The sequence below is a fragment of the Cotesia typhae genome, unplaced genomic scaffold (assembly GCF_013202065.1).
Source record: "Cotesia typhae breed Kobodo isofemale line unplaced genomic scaffold, CoteBio_Ctyphae scaffold_13, whole genome shotgun sequence".
NCBI lineage: Eukaryota > Metazoa > Arthropoda > Insecta > Hymenoptera > Braconidae > Cotesia > Cotesia typhae.
The window spans coordinates 19,032,268-19,053,174 of record NW_027423774.1 but is presented as its reverse complement, the minus strand read 5'-3'; the positions used below and the strand labels follow the sequence as shown (position 1 = coordinate 19,053,174).

Below are 20,907 nucleotides of genomic sequence, written 5' to 3'. Positions count from 1 at the left end.
AATTATTAAAATAATGATAAAAAAATTTTACATGTAAAAATTATAAAAAACTACAAGTGCAGTTTTCTAGAAATAATTTATTTGTCATATAAAATAATAAAGTAGTAAAATGTCAAATAATTTCAATGTCATATTAAATTTTCATAATTTTTAACTATAAACATACAAACTTATACCTGTTTGAGCTTTATACATAATGACAACTTGATAAGTACATACACGCAAATAATATAATTAGAGCCACCCAACCGTAGAATAAATATCTATAATTAGACGTATACTAGTCTACAATAACTCCATAACCTAGAGAATAATTAAAATTTGAATAAATAAGAGAGAGATGAATCTGTGAAATCCGGGTGCTGTTGATCAATAATTACGTTACTGAAAAATACTTTCAACACCTTGGAATTCATTTATAAAGCATAAATAAAAAGTATTAATATATAATATAATATAATACAGTAAGAGTCGGAGAAACAATCTTGGATCGCATGGTATTTATTAATCCAGCGACGGTTCAAATGGGCTATCCCCTCTCCGGATCCACGTGGCCCACATTTACATGCCTATTAACCAAATGCTAACAAACGCTGTCAGTTTGACAGCAACAACTAGACTGTTCACTCTTTAGCATTTATACGATAATGTTTATCGTCGATCAATAAACAATTATAATTATAGTCAACAAACGAACAAATTAGTTAATTATGAGAACAAGTGCTAGTCGCGGCACCAAGTACAACATATCATTTGTGAGCGGTATTATATTAAACTTTAGCATCAGTATAAATTAAATTAAAAACAGAATATTGATTGATGAAATCAATAGATAATCAAATTTAATCTTACAAGTATTGCTCTTTTTTTTTAATTTATCTTTGTCTTGTCATTTTTTTATGTCTGTTTGTCGTAATTATTAAAGTGTCTGGTCTGAACTCTGATGAATCACGAATGATTGATATTGAATCAAGAGCGGCGTTAAAGTATAAAAAAATGTTAATTGTAATAGGTTCAACGGTCGCATTAATAGCAAGCCTGATGGCTTTTTCAAAACCAAGAAATTATTGGAGCACTCTTGCTCGCGGTATTTTAATGTTGGCCAAGTACAATCTTGAGGGAACAAAAGAAGTTTTTTTTGACATCATTCATGCCAAGTACAATAAAACAGGTGAGAAAAATAATTATTACTTTTCTAAAATTTAATTTTCTAAAAAAAAAAATTCTTATTATTATAATTATTATAAACATATTATAATTTATAAAAACTAATTCTAAAATGCTCACTTAAATTTATAAAACATATAAAAATTTACTTTAATTTCCTTAGGAAACACTTATGTTCTAGAGTCGATTGAATTAAATAAATAAATAAAATTTGACTGCATTGCAGTAAATTAAAACTTATTTTCACTTTATTAAATTACCTTGCGTGATTGAATCAGTGATGTTGAAATGAACCATAATAATAAATCTCTCTTATAAAATAGCATCTACTGAAAATAAAACAATTCTATTAGAAATGACAGAGATATCAAGCAATAAAATTATAATTGCAAATTTAATATAATTAAATTAAAAACAATTTACAGATTTACCCAAAAAAAGCGACTGTGTCGCTATTGTTACTGGAGGATCCCGAGGAATTGGCGTTGAAGTTGTCAAAATGTTACTCCGATGTGACATGGAAGTTATCATAGGTAAAATATTCTACGACTCATTATGCTTCTAATATATTCTATCCAATAACTTTCTTTAAAATATTCAATAAATAATTCATTGAATATTTTAGGTAAATAAATTTCATTTAAATATCAATTTTTTACAGCCTGCAGAAGAAAAGAAGCTGGAGAGAAAACTATTGATAAAATTCGTGCATCTGGAATCACTGAAGGAAAAGCTAAAGTTTACGTGCTTGATAATTCAAGCTTGGATTCTGTAAGAAAATTCGCCAATGACATAAAGAAAGATTATGACAAAGTTCACGTGCTGATCAACAATGGTAAACTCTTCTGGGATAAAATATTTTAAAAAATAAAAATAATGATAATTTTAAATGAATTTTATAAGCTGGAGTAATGTTCACACCTTACAAAGAAACGAAAGATGGATTTGAGCAGCAGTGGGGCGTCAATTATTTGTCCCACTTTCTGTTGACGTCGTTGCTTATGCCGTTACTTCAAAATGCAGGGACCGAAGAAAATTTTGCTCGAGTCATTAATATTTCTTCTTGTGCTCACCATTTGGGAACAATTAATTTCGACGACATAAATTATAAGTAAGCGTAACAGTCTTTGATATTTAAATTAATTACAATTGGTTGGTAATAATTTTTTTTTGTTACAGTAAACGAAAACCATTTTTGACGTACTGTGCTTATGGTCAAAGCAAGTTAGCTCAAGTAATATTCACAGAAACATTAAGACATATTATCAATAAAAATGAACTTTTTGTAAGAACTTACGCTGTTCATCCAGGCATGGTCAATACAGAGTTATTCGAAAATAGCTTCATTCATTATTTCGGCTTTTTAGTGAAAATACTGTTCAAAGTAAGCAAAATTCATAATTATTAAAAATTAAATTAATCCATACTCATAATTGTTTTATTTTCTTGCTTAGACTCCGGAACAAGGTGCCATGACAATAGTTTACGCAGCAGTGAACAAAGCCATTGAAGACACTGACGGATTGTACTACAGTAATTGTCGTAAAGCTACTCCCAATCAACTCGCATTTGATAAACCGACTCAAGAAAGATTATTTTCACTGAGTCTTGAACAAACAAAGCTAGAAAGTTTCCTACAATACTGCTAAGTAAAGTTTTAAATAAATTAATTCATAGTTTACTTAAAGTCCGTCCTTGAAAAAATTCTTATATTTTAATAAATACATCTTTGATGGATTATTTATAAAAATTACTATTATATGTACAAATAGATTTTTTTATCGATTTTGTTATTTATTTATACCTTAACGTAAACTTGGCGGCCGCATCTATAAGCTGAATTCATTTTAATGCGTGGACCACGTAGCGTTATTGATTTCGCGAGCAACGCCGGCTGTCGCAGGTGAATTCCTCGTCCTTCTGGTGTCCAAGCTTTCAGGGTGACCTCTTGACCGTAATCAGGTGTAATTGATATCCACCCTACGATATTTTTTAATTTTTTTTTTTTTTTTTTTAGGAAAATGATCAAGTTTTTACGAAAAATTTATTTTTAAAATAATTACCTGCGCTTGATAAAAGAATATCAGCTACAGATTCATCTTTATGTATTCCTTCGAGAGTAAATGTTTTGGGCTTAAACGCAGGCCATAATTTTAATCTCTCTGGATCATTAGTTGGGACAGCGAATGCTTCAGTGATGAGTAATTTATTATAAAGCTCCGAAGCGTCAGCAGTATGACAAATAGTTATCGGTAATTCTTTACTAGCAAATACGGTAATTCTGAAAATAAATAATTGTAATAAAAATAATTACTGACTGCACTGTAAATAAAATAAATAAATTACCTTATGTAATCAGGTCCAGTTAACAAATCAAGCCTACCAAGTCCAGCCAAAAACAACGTCTGTCCAGGTTTAAAAATAAAACTACGCGGAGAAATAATTTCTTTCGGTAAAGTCAACAATAATTCATCTGTTGTCAATAAATGTAAAACTTGATCCGGATGAATAACACCAGGAGTATCGTAACACCAACGCCCGTGTTTGTAAAACTCATCGTTCTCGTCGATTCCAAATTTTCCTGAGGCTTTGGCTGCTTCGTATCTGGCTTGAACATTACCTTTATCAGATAACATTCTCGTAAAAGTTCTTCCAATACGTTCTAAAAAATAATTTATCAACATTAAAAATTCTAAATGAATAAATATTAAATCATAATACCTTGCAAAGTCGCATATCTTATATCTCTGAGAGCAGTAACTTCACTACGCCGCTCTTGAGAGTCAGCATGGTCCTCCAGCTGCTGAATTCTACGTCGCTCAAACCGTTCAGCAAGTCGCCACTTTATTGGATTTAGAATTGGAAATTTCAGAAGGTTTAATGTTGTTCCAGGCCATGGAGAAACAGTGGCCCGCTGAATCAAGTCAACAGCCTGTACTTTGCAGTAATCCGACTGTAGAAGAGTGTTGAATAATGTTGATTTACCAACATTGGTACAACCAATCATGTAGACATCACCTGAAATAAAAAATCATCTCAATTATTGATTCAATTGTAAATAAATTTTTAATAATAATAATAAATTACCTCTGTATGCCCACAAATTTTGTAATTTGGTGATAAGTCTTTCGATACCGTATCCTGTTTTAGCAGAAATCAAACCAACGTATTTTAACTTCGCAGTATTGATACCACTATCTTCCACAGCCTGGACCAAAGCTTTTTCGACGTTTTGCAAAAATCTGGGACAGTCTTGGGGTAACAAATCGATTTTAGTACCCACCAAAAACAGTGGAGTGTTTTTACCAAGTACAGACGTTAAATTTGGCCAGATGCTGCACGGGAAATCCATAAGATCAACCATCAAGATGACAGCAGCTTTTTTTTCCTGAAATTTTATGTTCCTTAGAATTTTAGGATACTCTTCAGCAGACACCTTGACTTCCAAAGTCGCGTCATAGTATTTCATAAAATGACAACGCTGGCAAATGGTACTCTTAAGATCTTCGTTCTGCAGACCGACGAACAGCTCCGAAGGAAGGTAACCAGGTATAGCCGAATCCTGACAGTGCAATAGAGCACCACAACCTCCACAAGGAATCGAGCTAACGGGAACACTAGGATTCGAAGTACCGTAACAAGCCTGCCAGGAGTCGTCTATCTTTGAATCATTAAACTGCTCGTAGTCTCTCATCCAGTCTGGAGGAATATTCGACAGGTCATCAGCAGGCCTGTTAATTTCAACAGAAAATATTCTATTTTCCATTTTCTTGACCTGCCTCGTCGACTTTTCACTTTCTTTGACTTCTAAATAAGATTCGTATAATTTTTGAAATTTTTCATTGAGCTGGGGAATTTCTACCTCTTCTTGCTTCGCCTGCGTCTCCATCTGCACCGACGTGAATTCATCAGTGGGTTTGTATGGCATGTAAATAGGCTTCCGAGTTTTTTCTTCTAGCTCGGCATCTGGCTCTTCTTTTGTTTCATCAACTTGATCGCTGGTCGTGTCATTGCGAAGATATTTCAAAGCGACACTGTAAACAGGTTTATATGCAAGATCATTAAATTTTTGAGTCTCTATTTGTTTTTTAAATTCATTTTCAATTTCCTTATTCTTTTGATACCCAAATTTCAGCCTTCGTCTTTCGAAATAGTCACAATAGATCAATTTATCCTCCAGCTCTTCAACTCTGGGATCTATTTTGACCTTTACGTTCCCTTTTTCATCCATCTCCAATTTTTCAATAATTTTTGCATTTATATGACGACGAATTGTCGTGTTTATCACACATAACCTTAATTTTCTGAGCGTTATCATTTTATTAGTTGGACAATTATGCACGAACCTTGTTATTCCGCTGAAGGACTTTCCAACTGCCAAAAAAGCCATTGTTGTTTTTGTTTTGCTGGTAATTGTTGTCAACTAGTTATTAATTTAAATTGTTTATCACATGTTTAGCACACGTTTATTTTTATAATTTTACACTCGTGCATATTGTTTTAAATATAAAGTCGATAACTTAATAATCTTTTTTATCAGCACCTAAAAAAAATATTAAATTAACTTCAGACGTCAAAATAAATGTTAATTAAAATTATAAATTATTACAAACCTTCAATAAAATATTTATTGAGTTGAATTAATAACATCAATTTTTCCATTTGTTCGTTGGTACGTTTTTTGAAATAAGATGACATTTAATTTAGCTGTCACTTGACAATTTTTTTATTTTCTTCAACAAAAAAATTTGTTCTAAAAAATTATTTTTAAAAAACTGCATTTTTTATTTTATTAAATTTCTACAAGTTTATTTTTTTAATAATTTTTTTGCCGTAATTTATTTAGTTAGAAAATTAAATTGTTTTTATAATATTTTTTATTTATTAATTAAAAATTAAAATTGTTTTGGTGGTAAAAAAAAAAAAAAAAATAAAAAAATAAAGTAAAACAATCGGTAGCATGAAAATGCAATTTTAAAAAAATTACACTAAAGTTAAATCATATTTTAAAAATCTTTTTAATAAATAAATTTAATGTCTGTCAACTTCAGTGTTATAAAGTTAACAGATATTAGAAAATTTTTTACAATTTTATAGCAGTGAAATTATAATAAAAAAAAAATTTCACACGTGAAAATTGAAAAAAAATTATCAGGGAAAATTTTTGAAAGCATTTCTATTTATATTATTGCAAATAAATTATTATAAAAATTAAAAAACAATTGACAGCTGTCAGCTAACTTCAGTTTCATGTTTTAAAAGATTGCGAGAGTAAAATAATCGATTATCGAATGAAAACTCGAAAGCGCGCGTGGTTCGATTTTTCAATAAAATCGATTGGCCGCGGCTACTAGACGCACTGTGAAAAATAGAGAAACGTGGAGAGAATGGGCTGACGGGTTATGAATTAATAAAGAAATAATTGTAAATAATAAATACTGGTGTATGGTAATAAGCGCGGTGAGATTAAGCGATATTTATAGATGACAAAAATAATTTAAAGTTGACACGTCACACGACCAGTTTAATCAAATGGAATAGTAACTGCGATGAGTGCTGAGGGGCTACGATATGGCCGGTTCAAGAGCGGTGAGTTTTTAAATGTATTTTACTAATTAATTACACTCATTTTTATTTTCAACAGAATTCTTACTTATCAAGTTAGCGTAAATTGATTATTTTTAGATAATCATGTTTTTTTTAGCTGATAATTTTATGTCATTATTTCGGGGCTAGACGCGATGACGCCATATTTTCGTAAGATCATGTTGTGAAGATGTTTATTTTGCTTACATCAGCTTCATACTGTAAACACTGATCATACATGATACCATATCAATGTTTACTAATAATTATTATGTCAATGTCATAATTTATAATCAATTATTTATATTTACGAGGCACTTATTTTTTATTATTAATTACTCAAAAATTTATTGTTTAACAATGACAATAATTATTTTTATTTTCATGCATTTTAATGGACGTTTAGATTAATTACCTTGTCATCAATAATATTTTTTTGTGGAAAATTTTTCAGGCCGATTCATGACTCATAACTGAGATAAAAAAAAAATAGAGATGACAGTAAATAATTTTTTATGACTTTTTAAATTATATTATATCGTGAGTCTGACTAATTTTTTATGATACTGAAATTAGCAGTCTAAGCATTCTTTGATTAGATTTAAAAAATAAATTAGAGATAAGAATAATTTATTCGTTTTAAAAAATTTTCAGGTGTCTTTTAACAAAAATTTATACTTTTGTATTTTATTTACAAACAATACAAAAAACCGACAAGCGTTATTTTCGGTTTAAGATTGACTTTTAAAAAATACTGCGCACTATTGAGTCAGTTGATAATCATCTGCAGACACACGTGTGTGTATGGGTCTCGCATAAAAACGAAGGCTTTTAAAGAATAATATAACAATGACCAAATAAATATTCAAATTAAAAATCTTAAGATGTATTTGTTTTTAGTAGTTTTAAAATTCAAGGTCATTTTTTAGCTTTTTAAAATAAAAACGCGTATTCTAACTCGGAGTAAAAAAGCGAATAACTTTGTAAAGAAAAAAAAGTAATCTTATCTGATGATTTATTTTTATTTATTCAATAATCCAGTACAATTTTTTAGTTATCAAGACATAACAACAATATTTCTCTACAATTCATTTTAATATTATCTTATAAATAATTTACACTGTGTGCTTTAACAAAAACAAACCAATTAAATTTTTTATTTCTTAATTTTTAGCTAGACTATTTGAAGCTATTATTTTTTTCGATATCTGTAAGCAACAAATATTAATTAAAACTTATCTAAGTAATTAACTAAACGTTAATTAAATATCTGTAAATTAATTTAACTTGGTAAATTAATATCTAAACAATGTAAGTTTAAAATTCATTTAGAAAAATAGTTTATGTAATATTTTAAAGAGAATTATTCGTCAACTTGTCCGTGTATTGTGTGTGAATTTTCTTGTGTGAGTATTTTTACTCACTTACACTTGCGCTTTAATAAATTCGTGTCGATAACATGTACAAGCATATCACCGATAAAATAAATACAATATAGTTTAATGCTCATTAATTTAACGGCACGTTCGTGTTTAAAAACAAAAAAAATATTTGTGGTAGCTTAAAAAACATTCAGTATCATATGTACTAGACAAGAATATTTATTAACTATCTACTTACATATATTATATTATTTATATACAGACAAAAACGAGGCTAGCGTTAGGAAGTTCAACTCAGCTTGTGTTAAAAAATAAAATTACTATTTTATACGAGTATCTTCAGCAAACAAAATTATTATTCTAAATTTAAAATTTTAATTTAGTGATAAAATATTATTCATGTTGACTAATGTTAATTTAACAATTGGTATTAATTACAATGCAAATTAATTAGTCACTTTTTCGATTGAGTTGCCTTAATATTTGACATATTTTTATTTAATTTTATAAATTTACGCGTGGCAACTTAATTATTTTACTGAAATTTTAAACAATAAATCATTATTAAAATTTTTTATTAAATATTATTGTAAATAAAAAAAATATACTGGAAATATTTAGATTTAATAGCGAACTAGATTGCAGTTATTCAGAACTTGAATCTCGTGACGTCAAAGGCGTCCTTTATAGACGATGAAGCTTTAATTATCTTTGTCAATAATAAGGAAATACCGTGCAAATTTGTGACCAAACTTTTTTATACATAATATTATGAAAATTTAAATAATTTTATCGTTAATATTTCAGGTGGCGAATTTATGAAAAAAATTTATCCAGTTAAAACTGGTTAAATTGAAAATCATCCGAGAAATATTTATCAAACGGAAAGTTATTTAAATTTTCATAATTTTCAATATCTGTCGGTTAAAAATCATAAGAAAATTTAGATTTAATGCAATCGGTTAAAAGATGTTTGCATGAAAACAGCTTGCAAATCTAGGTCACGGCTGAGCCACTGAATAACATTTCGTTCTTCTCATATCACGTATAAGTATAGACCAATAATAAGCACTGGACATCACTGTAATTTTCCACTCAAGCTACGGTTTTATCTTTAAGCTTCTATTACCAATTAAAAGAACTAATTAGCGACATTAAAAAATTAAAGAACATGTGGTTTATTTTTAAAATTAAGCTTTGTTTATTTTTAAACAATGTGTCCGACAATGAATAGGGCGTTCTGAAATTAATTATATTTTTAAACATTAAAAGACATCATTCAATAATTTTTTATCAAATAAATTTTATAAAAAAAAAAAAAAATTCCATGTCTAAAAATTATAAATACAATTTTTGTAAAATAAAATCCAAAAATGGCAAAATGTCAGCTAATTTCAGTATCAATAGACAATTAGGAGCAAGTTTTATTAAATCAAAAATTTTTAAATAATTTAAAAAAACGACAAAGAAGTAAACATGGCACTCAGCCTAAAATTTACACAGAGGAACTAGACAAAATAAACTTACATAAGATAAATTAGATGTTTAAACGCAAATAAAAAGCAGATCGTAGGCAGCGAATGTGTTTGATATCACGTAGGCATTTGCAATTTATACAAAAATTGAAATTTTTATTAATAAACATCATATTTGAAGACGGTACCGCGCTTCACGTGACATAATTTACATCATTTGTTGACAAGAAGTAATCGCCGCTGAAACGAAAGGGGAAAGGTTTAAACGCAATCTCATGCACTCAAGGACAAGCGAGCGATGAACCCACTTGCTGTCTTTATTCACTAATCAAACATGTAGGAAACAAAATAATCTAGTTTAGTTTAAATGACAATGTCCATTTTATCGCAGTTTTAATTTTTAGACGTATGAGAATTTTATAATTTATAATTAGCTATCTGTTGATGAAATTTACGATGGGAAGGGATATTTTATGTTTTTATAAATAATTATACTCATGATTAATAATATTGCAAATATTAATTCATAAGCAATATTTACAAAAACGAAACTGTGTCAACAAACGTGGTTTTAAATCGCGTTTGATGACTCAGTGACTAATACGCCAAGTGTTTATTACCAAAATTAATATAACTCTATACTTACGTATCGTATGTACACAAATTAATTGACAAGTGCCAATTAATAGTTTCTTAACTGAGCATTTTATTGTCACACTTATATTACATAGAATCATCAACCACCCACGGATGTTTTTATTATTTTTTATCTTTCTTGTTAATTCTTATAACTTGGAGTGCTATTAGTAACAAGGCCGTTCTGACTGGCAGTTTGTGTTTTGAGCGATAAAGCCTGTCTGTTTACGTGGATACTTTGTCATGCATGTTTTTATTTTTTTCCTCAACTAATAGATTAATTAATTTAAAAAGCATTATTTTATTTTTTACTAAATAATTTTACTTACAAGCTTCATAAAATTACATTAAGAAATTTTTTTCCACCAACGCTTGATAAAGATATAAAATAAAATATATGTTACAATTTTTAAACATGCACTGTGAAAATTAACCGAGTAATGGCAATCTTATCTGAATGCAGAACAAGATCTTAATATTTTTACACAAAGACGCATTAGTATTGAATTATATAATAAAAAAATAAAAATAAGTTACGGCACTCCCAAAAAGATAATCCACGATAAACATAACAAGAGTTTATTTTATTTAGAATTTATTATTGCCTCAGCACAATAATTTGATGAGATAATGTATTATATGCTCTAGAGTCTGTTAAGATACGCGTTATCTCAAGTATTACTCGACGCTAAGCATATTATTATTTATTTATTTATTTATTTGCTATTTTTAGACGCAAACCTACGATAATGATTAATAGTATTATTATTGCAGTGGCTTGAGCTGATCTGACCTATAATTATTTTCTGATACTAAAGATAGGCGAGTACACATCTCGTGTTTCCGATCCTTAGTCTTGTGCCTTTACTGGGATATTTTTAACCCGGTATCAACAATTTTATTTACAATCGACGCTTTAATTAAAATTAAATGGACAAATTTTTTATTTTTCACAGAAAAAAAATTTATTTGAATAAATTAATGAAATAATTTTGAAGAATTTCATTTTTTTGATTTGAGTAGAAAAATTCTTAAATTAATAAATTTGTATTAGTTTAAGTAAATTTTTTCTTGATTCAAAAATTTTTTCTTCATTCTAATTCACTGTAATTATTTTTATTTATAGTAATAAAATATCCAAATAGTAGAATTTTGGTTTAATCTTAGGAACAATTGTTGAATTGCAGTTTAGAGCGTATAGTGCATTGGTTAAAGCAACATTAGCGATATTATAGCAAAGCCAAGTTATATTGCATTAGGTATGGTCATGGAGCGCTTAATGCTACTAGTAGTATAGTGCCAATTGCCGTCACCGAGGTTATAAAGATTTTGTTCAATTAAACCGTTCATGGCCAATAAATTATTGAATGTGTTCTGAAATAATGTCTCAAATATCAAGATTGACTCGTGATTATCATATTAAATTCAACCCAGAAAATTCTAGTGTTTATACTTGACATTGTTATTTTTTTTTTATCTATTAATTTTAATGTAATAATAATGTGTCTTTAATTTAATTTATCGCTCACGGGTAATTAAATAATGTAAGGAAACTATTTAATGATAAAAAATAATGCTGCATTGATTCATCGATTGCCTTGATATTTTATAAACATATATGAGTTGTTACGGGACATTAAATATATTGCATTTATTTTCCGGGTTAATACAGGCAATTATTAATTGATATTAAGGGTAATTTTTATTTTAATAATGCTAAATTTTAGTGAAAAAATTAATTTACTAAAAAATATCATAGAAGTTAAAGCATTTTAATTTAAAAAAATAATATTTAGCTTATTAAAAAATTTATTTATTTTAATTTAAAATAAAAAATAATTTTTAAACAATAAATTAGCTGAAAATAAACAAAGTCCTTGTGAAATTAAAATTATTTTGTTATTGTAATGTGCAAAACAACAACATTTAAATACTATTGTCATATAAATATATAAAATAAAATTAATAGTTGCCCTTGAGTTAGACAAATAGGTGGTAATAATATTTTAATAAATTATAATTGTAATATAAATGAGTAAACAACATACCGAAGTATAAGAATTATTTCCGCGAAAAATGATTGCAAGCGTGTGGGAGAAACTAATAAAATAAAATAAAATAAAGATGTGTAGTGTCACCATTATGCCATTTGAATAAGAATAAACAGCGCTGATGTTTTGATCGTTAATATTATTGAGAGAAAGGAAGTGGGAATGTATGTGCCAAGTGAGGAATATCGCGAGTCTTAACGAATGCACAAACAGATCCCAAGAACCTTCAACCGGATATTTTTAATCTCCGAATAAGTAATTCATATAAATAAATTCCTTTATTATCAATACATCATTTTTTAAAACCGCAATAAACAACTATTCAATAACAAACGTCACTTGTTTTTATTATCATAGTTAGTCGACACTTTTCTGTAATTTTAATACAAGCTTCTCCCTATTTTTTTTTTTTTTTTTTTGTGTTTATTTTGTCTTTGCCGAGAAAAATTTTTAGAACCAAAAAATTTCAGTCAAGTTTTTGTAAATATTTTTTTAATCAAGAGCTTTGTACATAATTGAGATATTTATGAGCAGGAAAATACATTATGTAAATTTCTAAAGAAAAATCATCAGAAAAGGCATGACTAATACAAAATACGACAGCAGTTGTGCCCATAAATCCCACTCGAGTTTGAAAATTCCCAAATGCTTCTAAGAAATTCTAGCCTTGAACCTAGAGCTTCATATTAAGTTAATTAAACTAGATATTGCATCAGATTATTTGAATTATTTATCGTTCTAAAAATAATTTAAATACCGAAAATAGTGCGTCAATGGTTAGACCTTATAATAGTTATAGTTCAAACGACGGACTTAAAAATTAGAGACCGTACAAGTGATAAGACATCAAGAACGATGAAACCTGTTGAAAAAATTGACCGTATTTTATTGACGTCAATCAGTACTTTTTTTTTACGTAGAAAACAAGATTTTAGATTATTTTTTATCAAATTTACAAAGAAATGGTCTATCCAGAGAGATTATAAACAATTAATAGATACTAGACTGAATAATGAAAATGTAAGGTCGATGAATGCTATCGAGGTTACTTTACACGGAAAAAAGTAAACTGTAATATTCACTCGGATTCCGGTTAGTTTTTATAGTTTCAAATAGTAAAGCGGACATCGGGGTGGCAAAAATGTAAATATTACAGAACTTAATGTAGAAAGTATAAAAGCCACAATTTATAATTTAATATCCAAAATAAGTAATTAGTAGTTGTCACTATAGTTAATAACGACTCTTTTATCTTTAAAAATTACAGTTTCAAACAGTAAAAATTGCCATTTCAATATATAGTCCATATTATGAAGAGAAGGGGAACTCAGATGAAAGAGAAGGGGGTCTCACTCTGGGAGAATTTAATATTTCAAACAGTAAAAATTATACTTTTAATATATACATTTTACCAGTTTAAGCAAGTCAATAATTACAGTTTGTTTTTTAGCGTTGCGTTTAAAATTTACCATTTTACTTTGTAAATATTGACGTTGCTTGTATTAGAAATTTACTAACTTTATTCTATACTTTTTACATATCATAACATCATTTTTTAGGTACGAAATGATAAATATTAAAGTCTGAATTCTTAATTATTATACTTTAACATTTTAGACATTTACATGGCGAATATTAATGTTTGAAATAGTATTTTCTTCCATGTAAAGAGTAAATTGTAAGGTTTAAATTGTAAATATTACAATGTGAATAGTAGAATCATGATTTTACTGTTTGAAGTGGTAATTTTTAGCAGTTGATCATTACTTATTATAAATCGACTGTTATTTATTACAGTTTACTTTTTTCCGTGATAAAATATTAATTTCTTTATTTTTGAGTTGTTCTTGAGCGATATTATTATTATTATTATTATTATTACTATTATTATTATTACTATTATTATTTTACAACGACCAATAATTAGCCAGCAGCATTTAATTAATGCATTAATATGTAGACCGAATAATATTACAGTAATGAAAATGTATTTTACATGACCTCTAGCAAACTAATTGCATCCTATCAATATAATATAGCGATTATTAAAGTCCTGTCACTATTTTTAATCGATTCAATAGTCCTTTGCTCTCTAACTCATTAATCGAAGCTAATTTTACCTCCAATTTCTTTCAATTTCACTCATCGCTTAATTTTGCCTCTTTCTAATTTTTGATTCTTAAGAATTATTAAACCACTATACTAGCGAATTTAATTTGAACACTCAATTTTTTATAGTGCGTCGTAAAATTATAAAAAAAAAAGCATTAGTTTAAATCGGCTCGTCATTATTAGAGTAATTATCAGACAATAATATAAAATTATTAAAGAATTTATAAATTAAAAACCATATCGTTTCGAAATAAAACGCTACAACTTTTATCTGTACAATATATATTTTTAATTATTATCAAAGTTTTTTTTTTTTCTTATAATTTGACCTTGTGTGTAAGACGCAGTTAATTTTCATCAGCCAAAAATGACTTTATTTGTAAGTGTTTTTATCTTAATCGTCCTTTTTCAATCGGTAAAAGTCATTGTCGGATAATTTTATGTACTTATATTAATATATACGATTAATGGAAGGAAAAAATTCAATAGGATAAATAATAATCGAATGATTAAATTGTATTAATAACTCATAAAAAATGATGAAACAATTTGAAAAATTAAATGAGTCAAGGCGTAATAAAAGCAGTGACAACCAGAGCAAAGTAGACCGCTTATTAAATAATATCAATCGATACTGTTGACGTCATGTCGCGCGGTCAAACGATTAAAACAAAATCAGACCATTTTACAATTATATTATTAAATAAAATATAAATACGGTTAATAAACTTACACAACCTTCCATGTCATTCATTTATATTTTTCATCATCCTTAAGTATGCTTAGCAACATAAAAAAAATTATAATAATAAAATGTAACTAAACTGTAAATTATCCGCTGACATAATTGAATTTTTTGGGTTTCATTTTTACGTCAGATATTAATCTATATATATATATATATATATATATATATATATATATATATATATATATATCATCGATGTTGCATTTAAAAGCTTTCGTATGACCTAATGCATTAAATATTATTATCAATGTACCGAGACATTATCATTTGAAGTGTTACAGACTCTTGTGCATAAATCATTCATTATAACTCACTGTCATTTTTCCAATAATTATTTAAATATTTAATATAATGTCAACGACCTTCTATTATTGACATTACGCTCTTTGACAATTAAACTGTCTGCAAAGAGCTTATGATAGAATTGAACTGAACAACTAGTCATATATATCAACTTCTTATCATCTATGACTCGTTATACAGGAATACATTATTCTGAATGAAATATCGCGTGGTATTTAAATTATCGACGCTAATATAATTCATTTCTTCAGTTATGGATGTTCCTCTTTCTCTTTTTATTAATATTTAACATCCTATGATCTGCGCTATCGATTATTACCAATTTGGTGTAGATTAAAAATTCATTCTGGTACTAAGTAATATTCAGCAGAATTAATGATTTAAATTCGCAAGATATTTTTAAAAAAACATTAATATTTTTTTCATAAAATTTATTTTAAAAATTTTTAAAATGTTTTTTTTTTCGCTCAAAAAAAAACAAATTTAATTATTTAACAAAAGCTAAATCGTTTCAGCGAATTTTATTTTCTATTTTTAGTTAAAAGTAAAATTTAGGTCAAAAACAACAATTGCGCAAAGTAACCCGCAGGTTATTTTTCACTTGCGTAAATACTTAAAAATTTAGTACTTAGTGCATAAAACAAAATTATTCTATTGAAAAAAAAAAAAAGTAAATATAGCTTTACCTCTCGAGAATAAAGCAAACATTAAAGATTACACTCAATAACAATAATAATAAAAATAATTTTAGTACAATAATTTCTGTAGCCTAACAAACTGTCAACATCCTCGGCAAATGCACGTATGCAATTTATTTATAGAATTATATGCGTATTCATGCGCAATATTCGTCGACAATCGCGTGACCGAATGGTTGGACGAGGTCAGTAAATATTTTCCGAGCTTTTCATTATAAATTCATGCTTACTATTTAATTAAAATATCAATTTCAAAATCTACATAGCACAAAATAAGAATGAATTAAAATACCTCAATTGTCTCAAAAAAAGATCATTAACAATCTTGGTTTGGTATCTGCTCATAACGCTGCAATTAATGTAAAAATATTCAGCCAAGACACTATTAATCCCACCGAGAGTGTGAATGAAAATCTTACTGACAGTTTTAATTGTTGCTACTGCTTATTATTTTTACTATTACTATTTATTTCTCTCTCTAATAAATCAATTCATCTCATCGACTTATATAATGATTGCAAGTAAAAGCTTGAGCGACTCAACAAGCTTAATTCAACATAATAGTTTTTTTTTTTTTTTTTTTTTTTTTAAATCATTTACCCAGTCAAGGTTTTCACTTGTCTCCTTTGTATATCACGTCAATCTTTTTTCATTGAAGATTTTAAAAAGCTTTATGTCGAATTAGTTAAGTTATTCAACGGTCAAAATTTAAATGGCTGTTTTTTTACAATAATTTTAAGATTTGAAAAAATAAATTCGTAAGTTTACTCCACAATTTAATAAATTATTTCTTATAAAAAAAATTTACTAAAAATAAATTACTGATGTTTAAAAATTTATATTGACAGAAAAATTGAATTAATTTGAGTGCAAAAAAATAGTTTTTCAAATTAATTTTGAAATTTAAAAATTATTTCATTAGTTCTAAGTTTTTTTTTTTTTTTTTTTTTTTTTAAATAAATTTAATTTCTTTTATCAAGTAATAAAATTCTATTTCTAAAAATTAACTTTTGTAATTTATCTATTTTTAATATTTTACGATATTATTTTTTTTTTTTTTGTATAAATTTTCATCATTGGAAGATAGTAAATAAAAAAAATCACGACAATCACATAATATACAATTACAGATACACATCTGAACTGTATAAATTAAAGAATAAAAAAATCGTGTGCAGAATGGAAAGGGAAAAGGATGTGGAGCATTTTATTTATGTGTGTTAGTCGTATCTTCATGCGCATACTTATACAGCCCAATAAAGTCAAGGTTTTCTGATGAGTTGGCGTAACAGAGCGATGTACGATGTACCACGTCTTGTGCGGGCAAACTAGTTAATTGCATTCTTAAGAATAAAATAATAAATAATACATTTAAACATCAACAATAGCTATTATTATAAATTATAAATTGGGTGTTTTTTGTACTTTGCATAAAATATTATCTAAAATCGTGATAGAACAGCGAGGTCAATTGAATCGGAACATGCTCCGATAGATTAATCACCTGTAAGATAAATCACTTCTTGACTCGTTGCAAACTGTTAGTTGAATTTACGATCGTCTTCGCATTATATGACTCACACCCACGCTACTCTATATTAGTATTTTTTTTTTTTATTTATAATTATTTATATTTTATTTCCTCATATATTTATATCTAATATAATATTATTAAAAATAATAATAATATCATAAATTAATAATTTTATTATTATTATTAAATAAGTTTTTAAAAAAATCTAAATTTTTATAATAATAATAATAATAAAAGCGCGCGATAAAATATGAATTTTTAAAATTAGTAAAATATTTTCTGCAAGTTTGCTGTAAATAGTTTGAATTATCATATAATTAAAAAATTTGAAGTATTTCATTGACTAACGATAAGACTCGGAAATTCATTGCATTATTCAAGAAATTGCTTGTAAATAATATGTAGAAGGGGATCTGAGATAGAATACCTTGTCTCGAACTCTGACGAGAGATTATAGGGTATTGTAAGGGGATTTTAGTCAAGTTTTTACATTTATTAGTTGAGATATCAATATCACATAATTTGTTGTTCTATTGATTTAAAAAAGGTAATTTATCAACCACTCCTGGGGATCGCTTCTAAAAAAAAAAAAAAAAATTATATTTTCATCGAAAATTTTCGATAATTAATTTAATTTTAAATCTAGTACAACAACTTTTTATAAAAAAAAAAAAACATGATCAGCCTGTACGATTTTGAAACTGATGTTGTGAAAGAGTTGAATTTTGAATAACGCATTCATTGACCCGGTGTTTTACAAACCTATTAGATGACCCAAAAAAATAACCAACTATTATAAATTATAAATTAGAATTCTGGAAAGTTAAGATAGAATAAAACATTAAAAAATTTATCAAAAACGCGTACTAGGTCAAGAAAAATAGTTGATACTTTCTGAAGTTTAATGACCTGTAAATATTAATAATATAATAATAATAAACAAAAAAAAAAGAACCGCAAGAGAGTGGAGCATAAAATAAACAATTAGCATGGCTAAAGTGATGTCGTGATGAAATAGCGAGACCTCGACGAGCATTCACTGGGTTTACTACTCATACTACACTAGGTGTCGCAGAGCTCGCAACAATTCCGCAGCAGCTCTTAGGTCACTCAAGTTCATTGGCTCTTTTTAACTGCTGCTCGTGTTCTGAGCGCTTATGTATTATATATACACTTATATGAGAGCATCTCCTCCTATTTTCCTCCTCATCATCATTATCATCATAATCTCTTTGACTGTACCAGTTGCTCATCAGTCTCTCATCATAACACCAACTATAACTATGACAATCCCAATCGTTACGATAAAACACATCCAAACCCATGCCTAGATCTTAGAATTGAAGTCCCAACGCTATTTGCTACTTACGAAATAATCGCTACTTATATTAATGCAACATTACATGTACTTGTGTCTTTTTGTGTGCTATTACCCAATCCCACTGCTGTATAGTGATATTGTAGACTATAAATGCCAGTACAACTATCAACAGCCACATATACATTCACCAGTTTTATAGTTGCTGAGTGATATGAGTCACTGACCGACTAAATAGACAACTATACATATTCCTCATATTCTTCAACTCAGCTCCCTTCCCTATTCCGTACAATGTAATAATATAATATCCATGTTTCATGGCATTTTATATTTACTCGCCTATAATAACATATGTATTTTCTCTCGGATCCATCAAATCCGCTATTTTTATTATATTTTACTACTTAATCCGGACAGCTCGATAAATAAATTAAATGCTAACTTATTTATTGCCTATTGCATCCGTTCATTGCTTGCGAAGAAAATGTATTTTTTATTTTATTACTAATTCATAGATTCATAGATGGGGACTTATTAATTGCCTACGGGGTTTACTTCTGAGACTTTTAGAAATTTTTTTACTATTTTATTAGTAAATTCTTGTAGAAAATTAAACTCTCCATAAAAAAAATTCTTAGTAACTTTTTTGACAAATTTACTCTTTAAAAAGTTATATTAAAAAATTCACCAGTTAATTTAAAATTTTTAATTTTATCCTTCAGTTTTTTTTTTTAATTTCTATGAAATGCTTGTAAAATTAAATTAACCAAACTTTAATTTTCTGTAATTAAAATTTTCTATATTTTTTTTTTTAATTCTACTTGAATTTCATCCTTTGTTTTTATTAATTGTCTAGTTTTTTAAATTTTTATTACAATTATTTTTCTTATTAAAATTCCTTATTTGGTAGCAATGTTATTTATATAATAACTTAGTCATTGCCGTTGCTATTATAATTATTAGATGCTAATTGGTTAATTAAGTACTCTGAGGTATTTGTTGTTATCTTATTCGTTTGTTTTTTAATAATACATTGTTTTAACATATTATAATTTATGCCGGCGTTTCCTGTCCCGCAGATAGAATATAGTAAAGTGTATTAAGTACTTGTCACACCGTCACACCTTCAAGTAGGTCGCGTCAATTCATTGTCGTTATGTATGTATGAGTGTACTCTCTAAGCCTTGAATATTAATCGTTTGATCAAAAACAAACAATAAATTACAGTTAAGAGAAAGTAAATCAGTATGAGTTTTTTTATTGAGCATAAATAGCCACATAATTGACAAAATAACGAGTGTAAGTGAAAATGAACGTCTATTTAGTTTATTATATTTTAAAATAATGTTAATATAAATATAAATGTTAGATTTTATTCCCACAGGTCTGTCGACCTTTTACCGATAATGTATCGCTCTTTCTCTACATATGTGTACTTGTGCATATGCTGCTGTGTATGTGCACTTACAATGCAAAAAATTATGGTAAAACGTCACGATTGATAAAACTGGTCCTATTGTAACCGTTGGAGCGTAAAAGCTCCTCAGCAAATAATGTTATCCAGTCTCGCTGGTATAGGCGTGGTGATCTTTCAGCTTCTTTCCTTTCTCTCATTTCTTTCTTCTTTATTATTTTTATTTATTTATCTACTATCATTATTGTTCGTTTATTTATTTAGAAGGTCATTAGGTGCGGCTGCATTGTTTTTTGACCCTTAAATATTTTTTAAATTAATTTAAAAAAAAATTAGACAATTTTATAAAATTTTAGGAAAATTATTGACAGTTTTTTCTTCATTAATTCATCAATTAAAATAAATTCATCACTTCTAAATCATTGACAAATCATAAAATTTACAAATTTTTAGAAAATTCATAAATCTCGATACTTTTCT

The 20,907-nt window shown here is 27.4% G+C and overlaps 3 protein-coding genes across 6 annotated transcripts in view; 2 read left to right on the top strand and 1 right to left on the bottom strand.

Annotated features, from left to right (window-relative positions):
• The first annotated feature begins 293 nt into the window (after positions 1-293).
• Positions 294-2,943, top strand: LOC141534341 (polyprenol dehydrogenase). Of its 3 annotated transcripts, none has more exons than XM_074253653.1 (7): positions 296-755; positions 1,013-1,171; positions 1,593-1,700; positions 1,829-2,002; positions 2,071-2,278; positions 2,347-2,551; positions 2,622-2,943. In XM_074253653.1, exons 2-7 carry the CDS (start codon positions 1,042-1,044, stop codon positions 2,814-2,816), a joined length of 1,020 nt encoding a protein of 339 aa, XP_074109754.1. In that variant the 5' UTR covers positions 296-755; positions 1,013-1,041; the 3' UTR covers positions 2,817-2,943. The 3 variants fall into 3 exon arrangements, with proteins under 3 accessions (XP_074109752.1, XP_074109754.1, XP_074109753.1); XM_074253652.1 differs by having other exon boundaries at positions 297-854; XM_074253651.1 differs by having other exon boundaries at positions 294-1,171.
• LOC141534320 (nitric oxide-associated protein 1) lies at positions 2,845-5,668 on the bottom strand. 2 transcript variants are annotated; one of them, XM_074253610.1, is made up of 6 exons: positions 5,514-5,657; positions 4,255-5,201; positions 3,889-4,185; positions 3,514-3,829; positions 3,231-3,448; positions 2,845-3,147 (listed from the first exon to the last, which is right to left on the bottom strand). In XM_074253610.1, the coding sequence occupies exons 1-6, from the start codon at positions 5,555-5,557 to the stop codon at positions 2,966-2,968; spliced, it is 2,004 nt and encodes a 667-aa protein (XP_074109711.1). In that variant the 5' UTR covers positions 5,558-5,657; the 3' UTR covers positions 2,845-2,965. The 2 variants fall into 2 exon arrangements, with proteins under 2 accessions (XP_074109711.1, XP_074109710.1); XM_074253609.1 differs by having other exon boundaries at positions 4,255-5,668.
• An 858-nt stretch (positions 5,669-6,526) lies between these two features.
• The window catches only part of LOC141534331 (MAP kinase-interacting serine/threonine-protein kinase 1), a 37,416-nt gene continuing 23,035 nt past the window's right edge, over positions 6,527-20,907 (top strand). The window contains exon 1 of the mRNA XM_074253638.1: positions 6,527-6,756. Coding sequence (XP_074109739.1) covers positions 6,739-6,756 — 18 coding nt within the window. The 5' untranslated portion in view covers positions 6,527-6,738. The remainder of the gene's footprint in view (positions 6,757-20,907) is intronic.

Bases quoted from the DNA above. Each gene is read 5' to 3' on its own strand.
- LOC141534320 (XM_074253609.1), bottom strand. From the start codon at position 5,557: ATGGCTTTTTTGGCAGTTGGAAAGTCCTTCAGCGGAATAACAAGGTTC. The intron at 3,830-3,888 runs GTATTATGATTT...ATTATTTTTTAG, and splicing joins AAGATATGCGACTTTGCAAG to AACGTATTGGAAGAACTTTT. The intron at 3,449-3,513 runs GTAATTTATTTA...ATTTATTTTCAG, and splicing joins ACTGGACCTGATTACATAAG to AATTACCGTATTTGCTAGTA.
- LOC141534341 (XM_074253651.1), top strand. From the start codon at position 955: ATGATTGATATTGAATCAAGAGCGGCGTTAAAGTATAAAAAAATGTTA. The intron at 1,172-1,592 runs GTGAGAAAAATA...AACAATTTACAG, and splicing joins TGCCAAGTACAATAAAACAG to ATTTACCCAAAAAAAGCGAC. The intron at 1,701-1,828 runs GTAAAATATTCT...AATTTTTTACAG, and splicing joins TGACATGGAAGTTATCATAG to CCTGCAGAAGAAAAGAAGCT.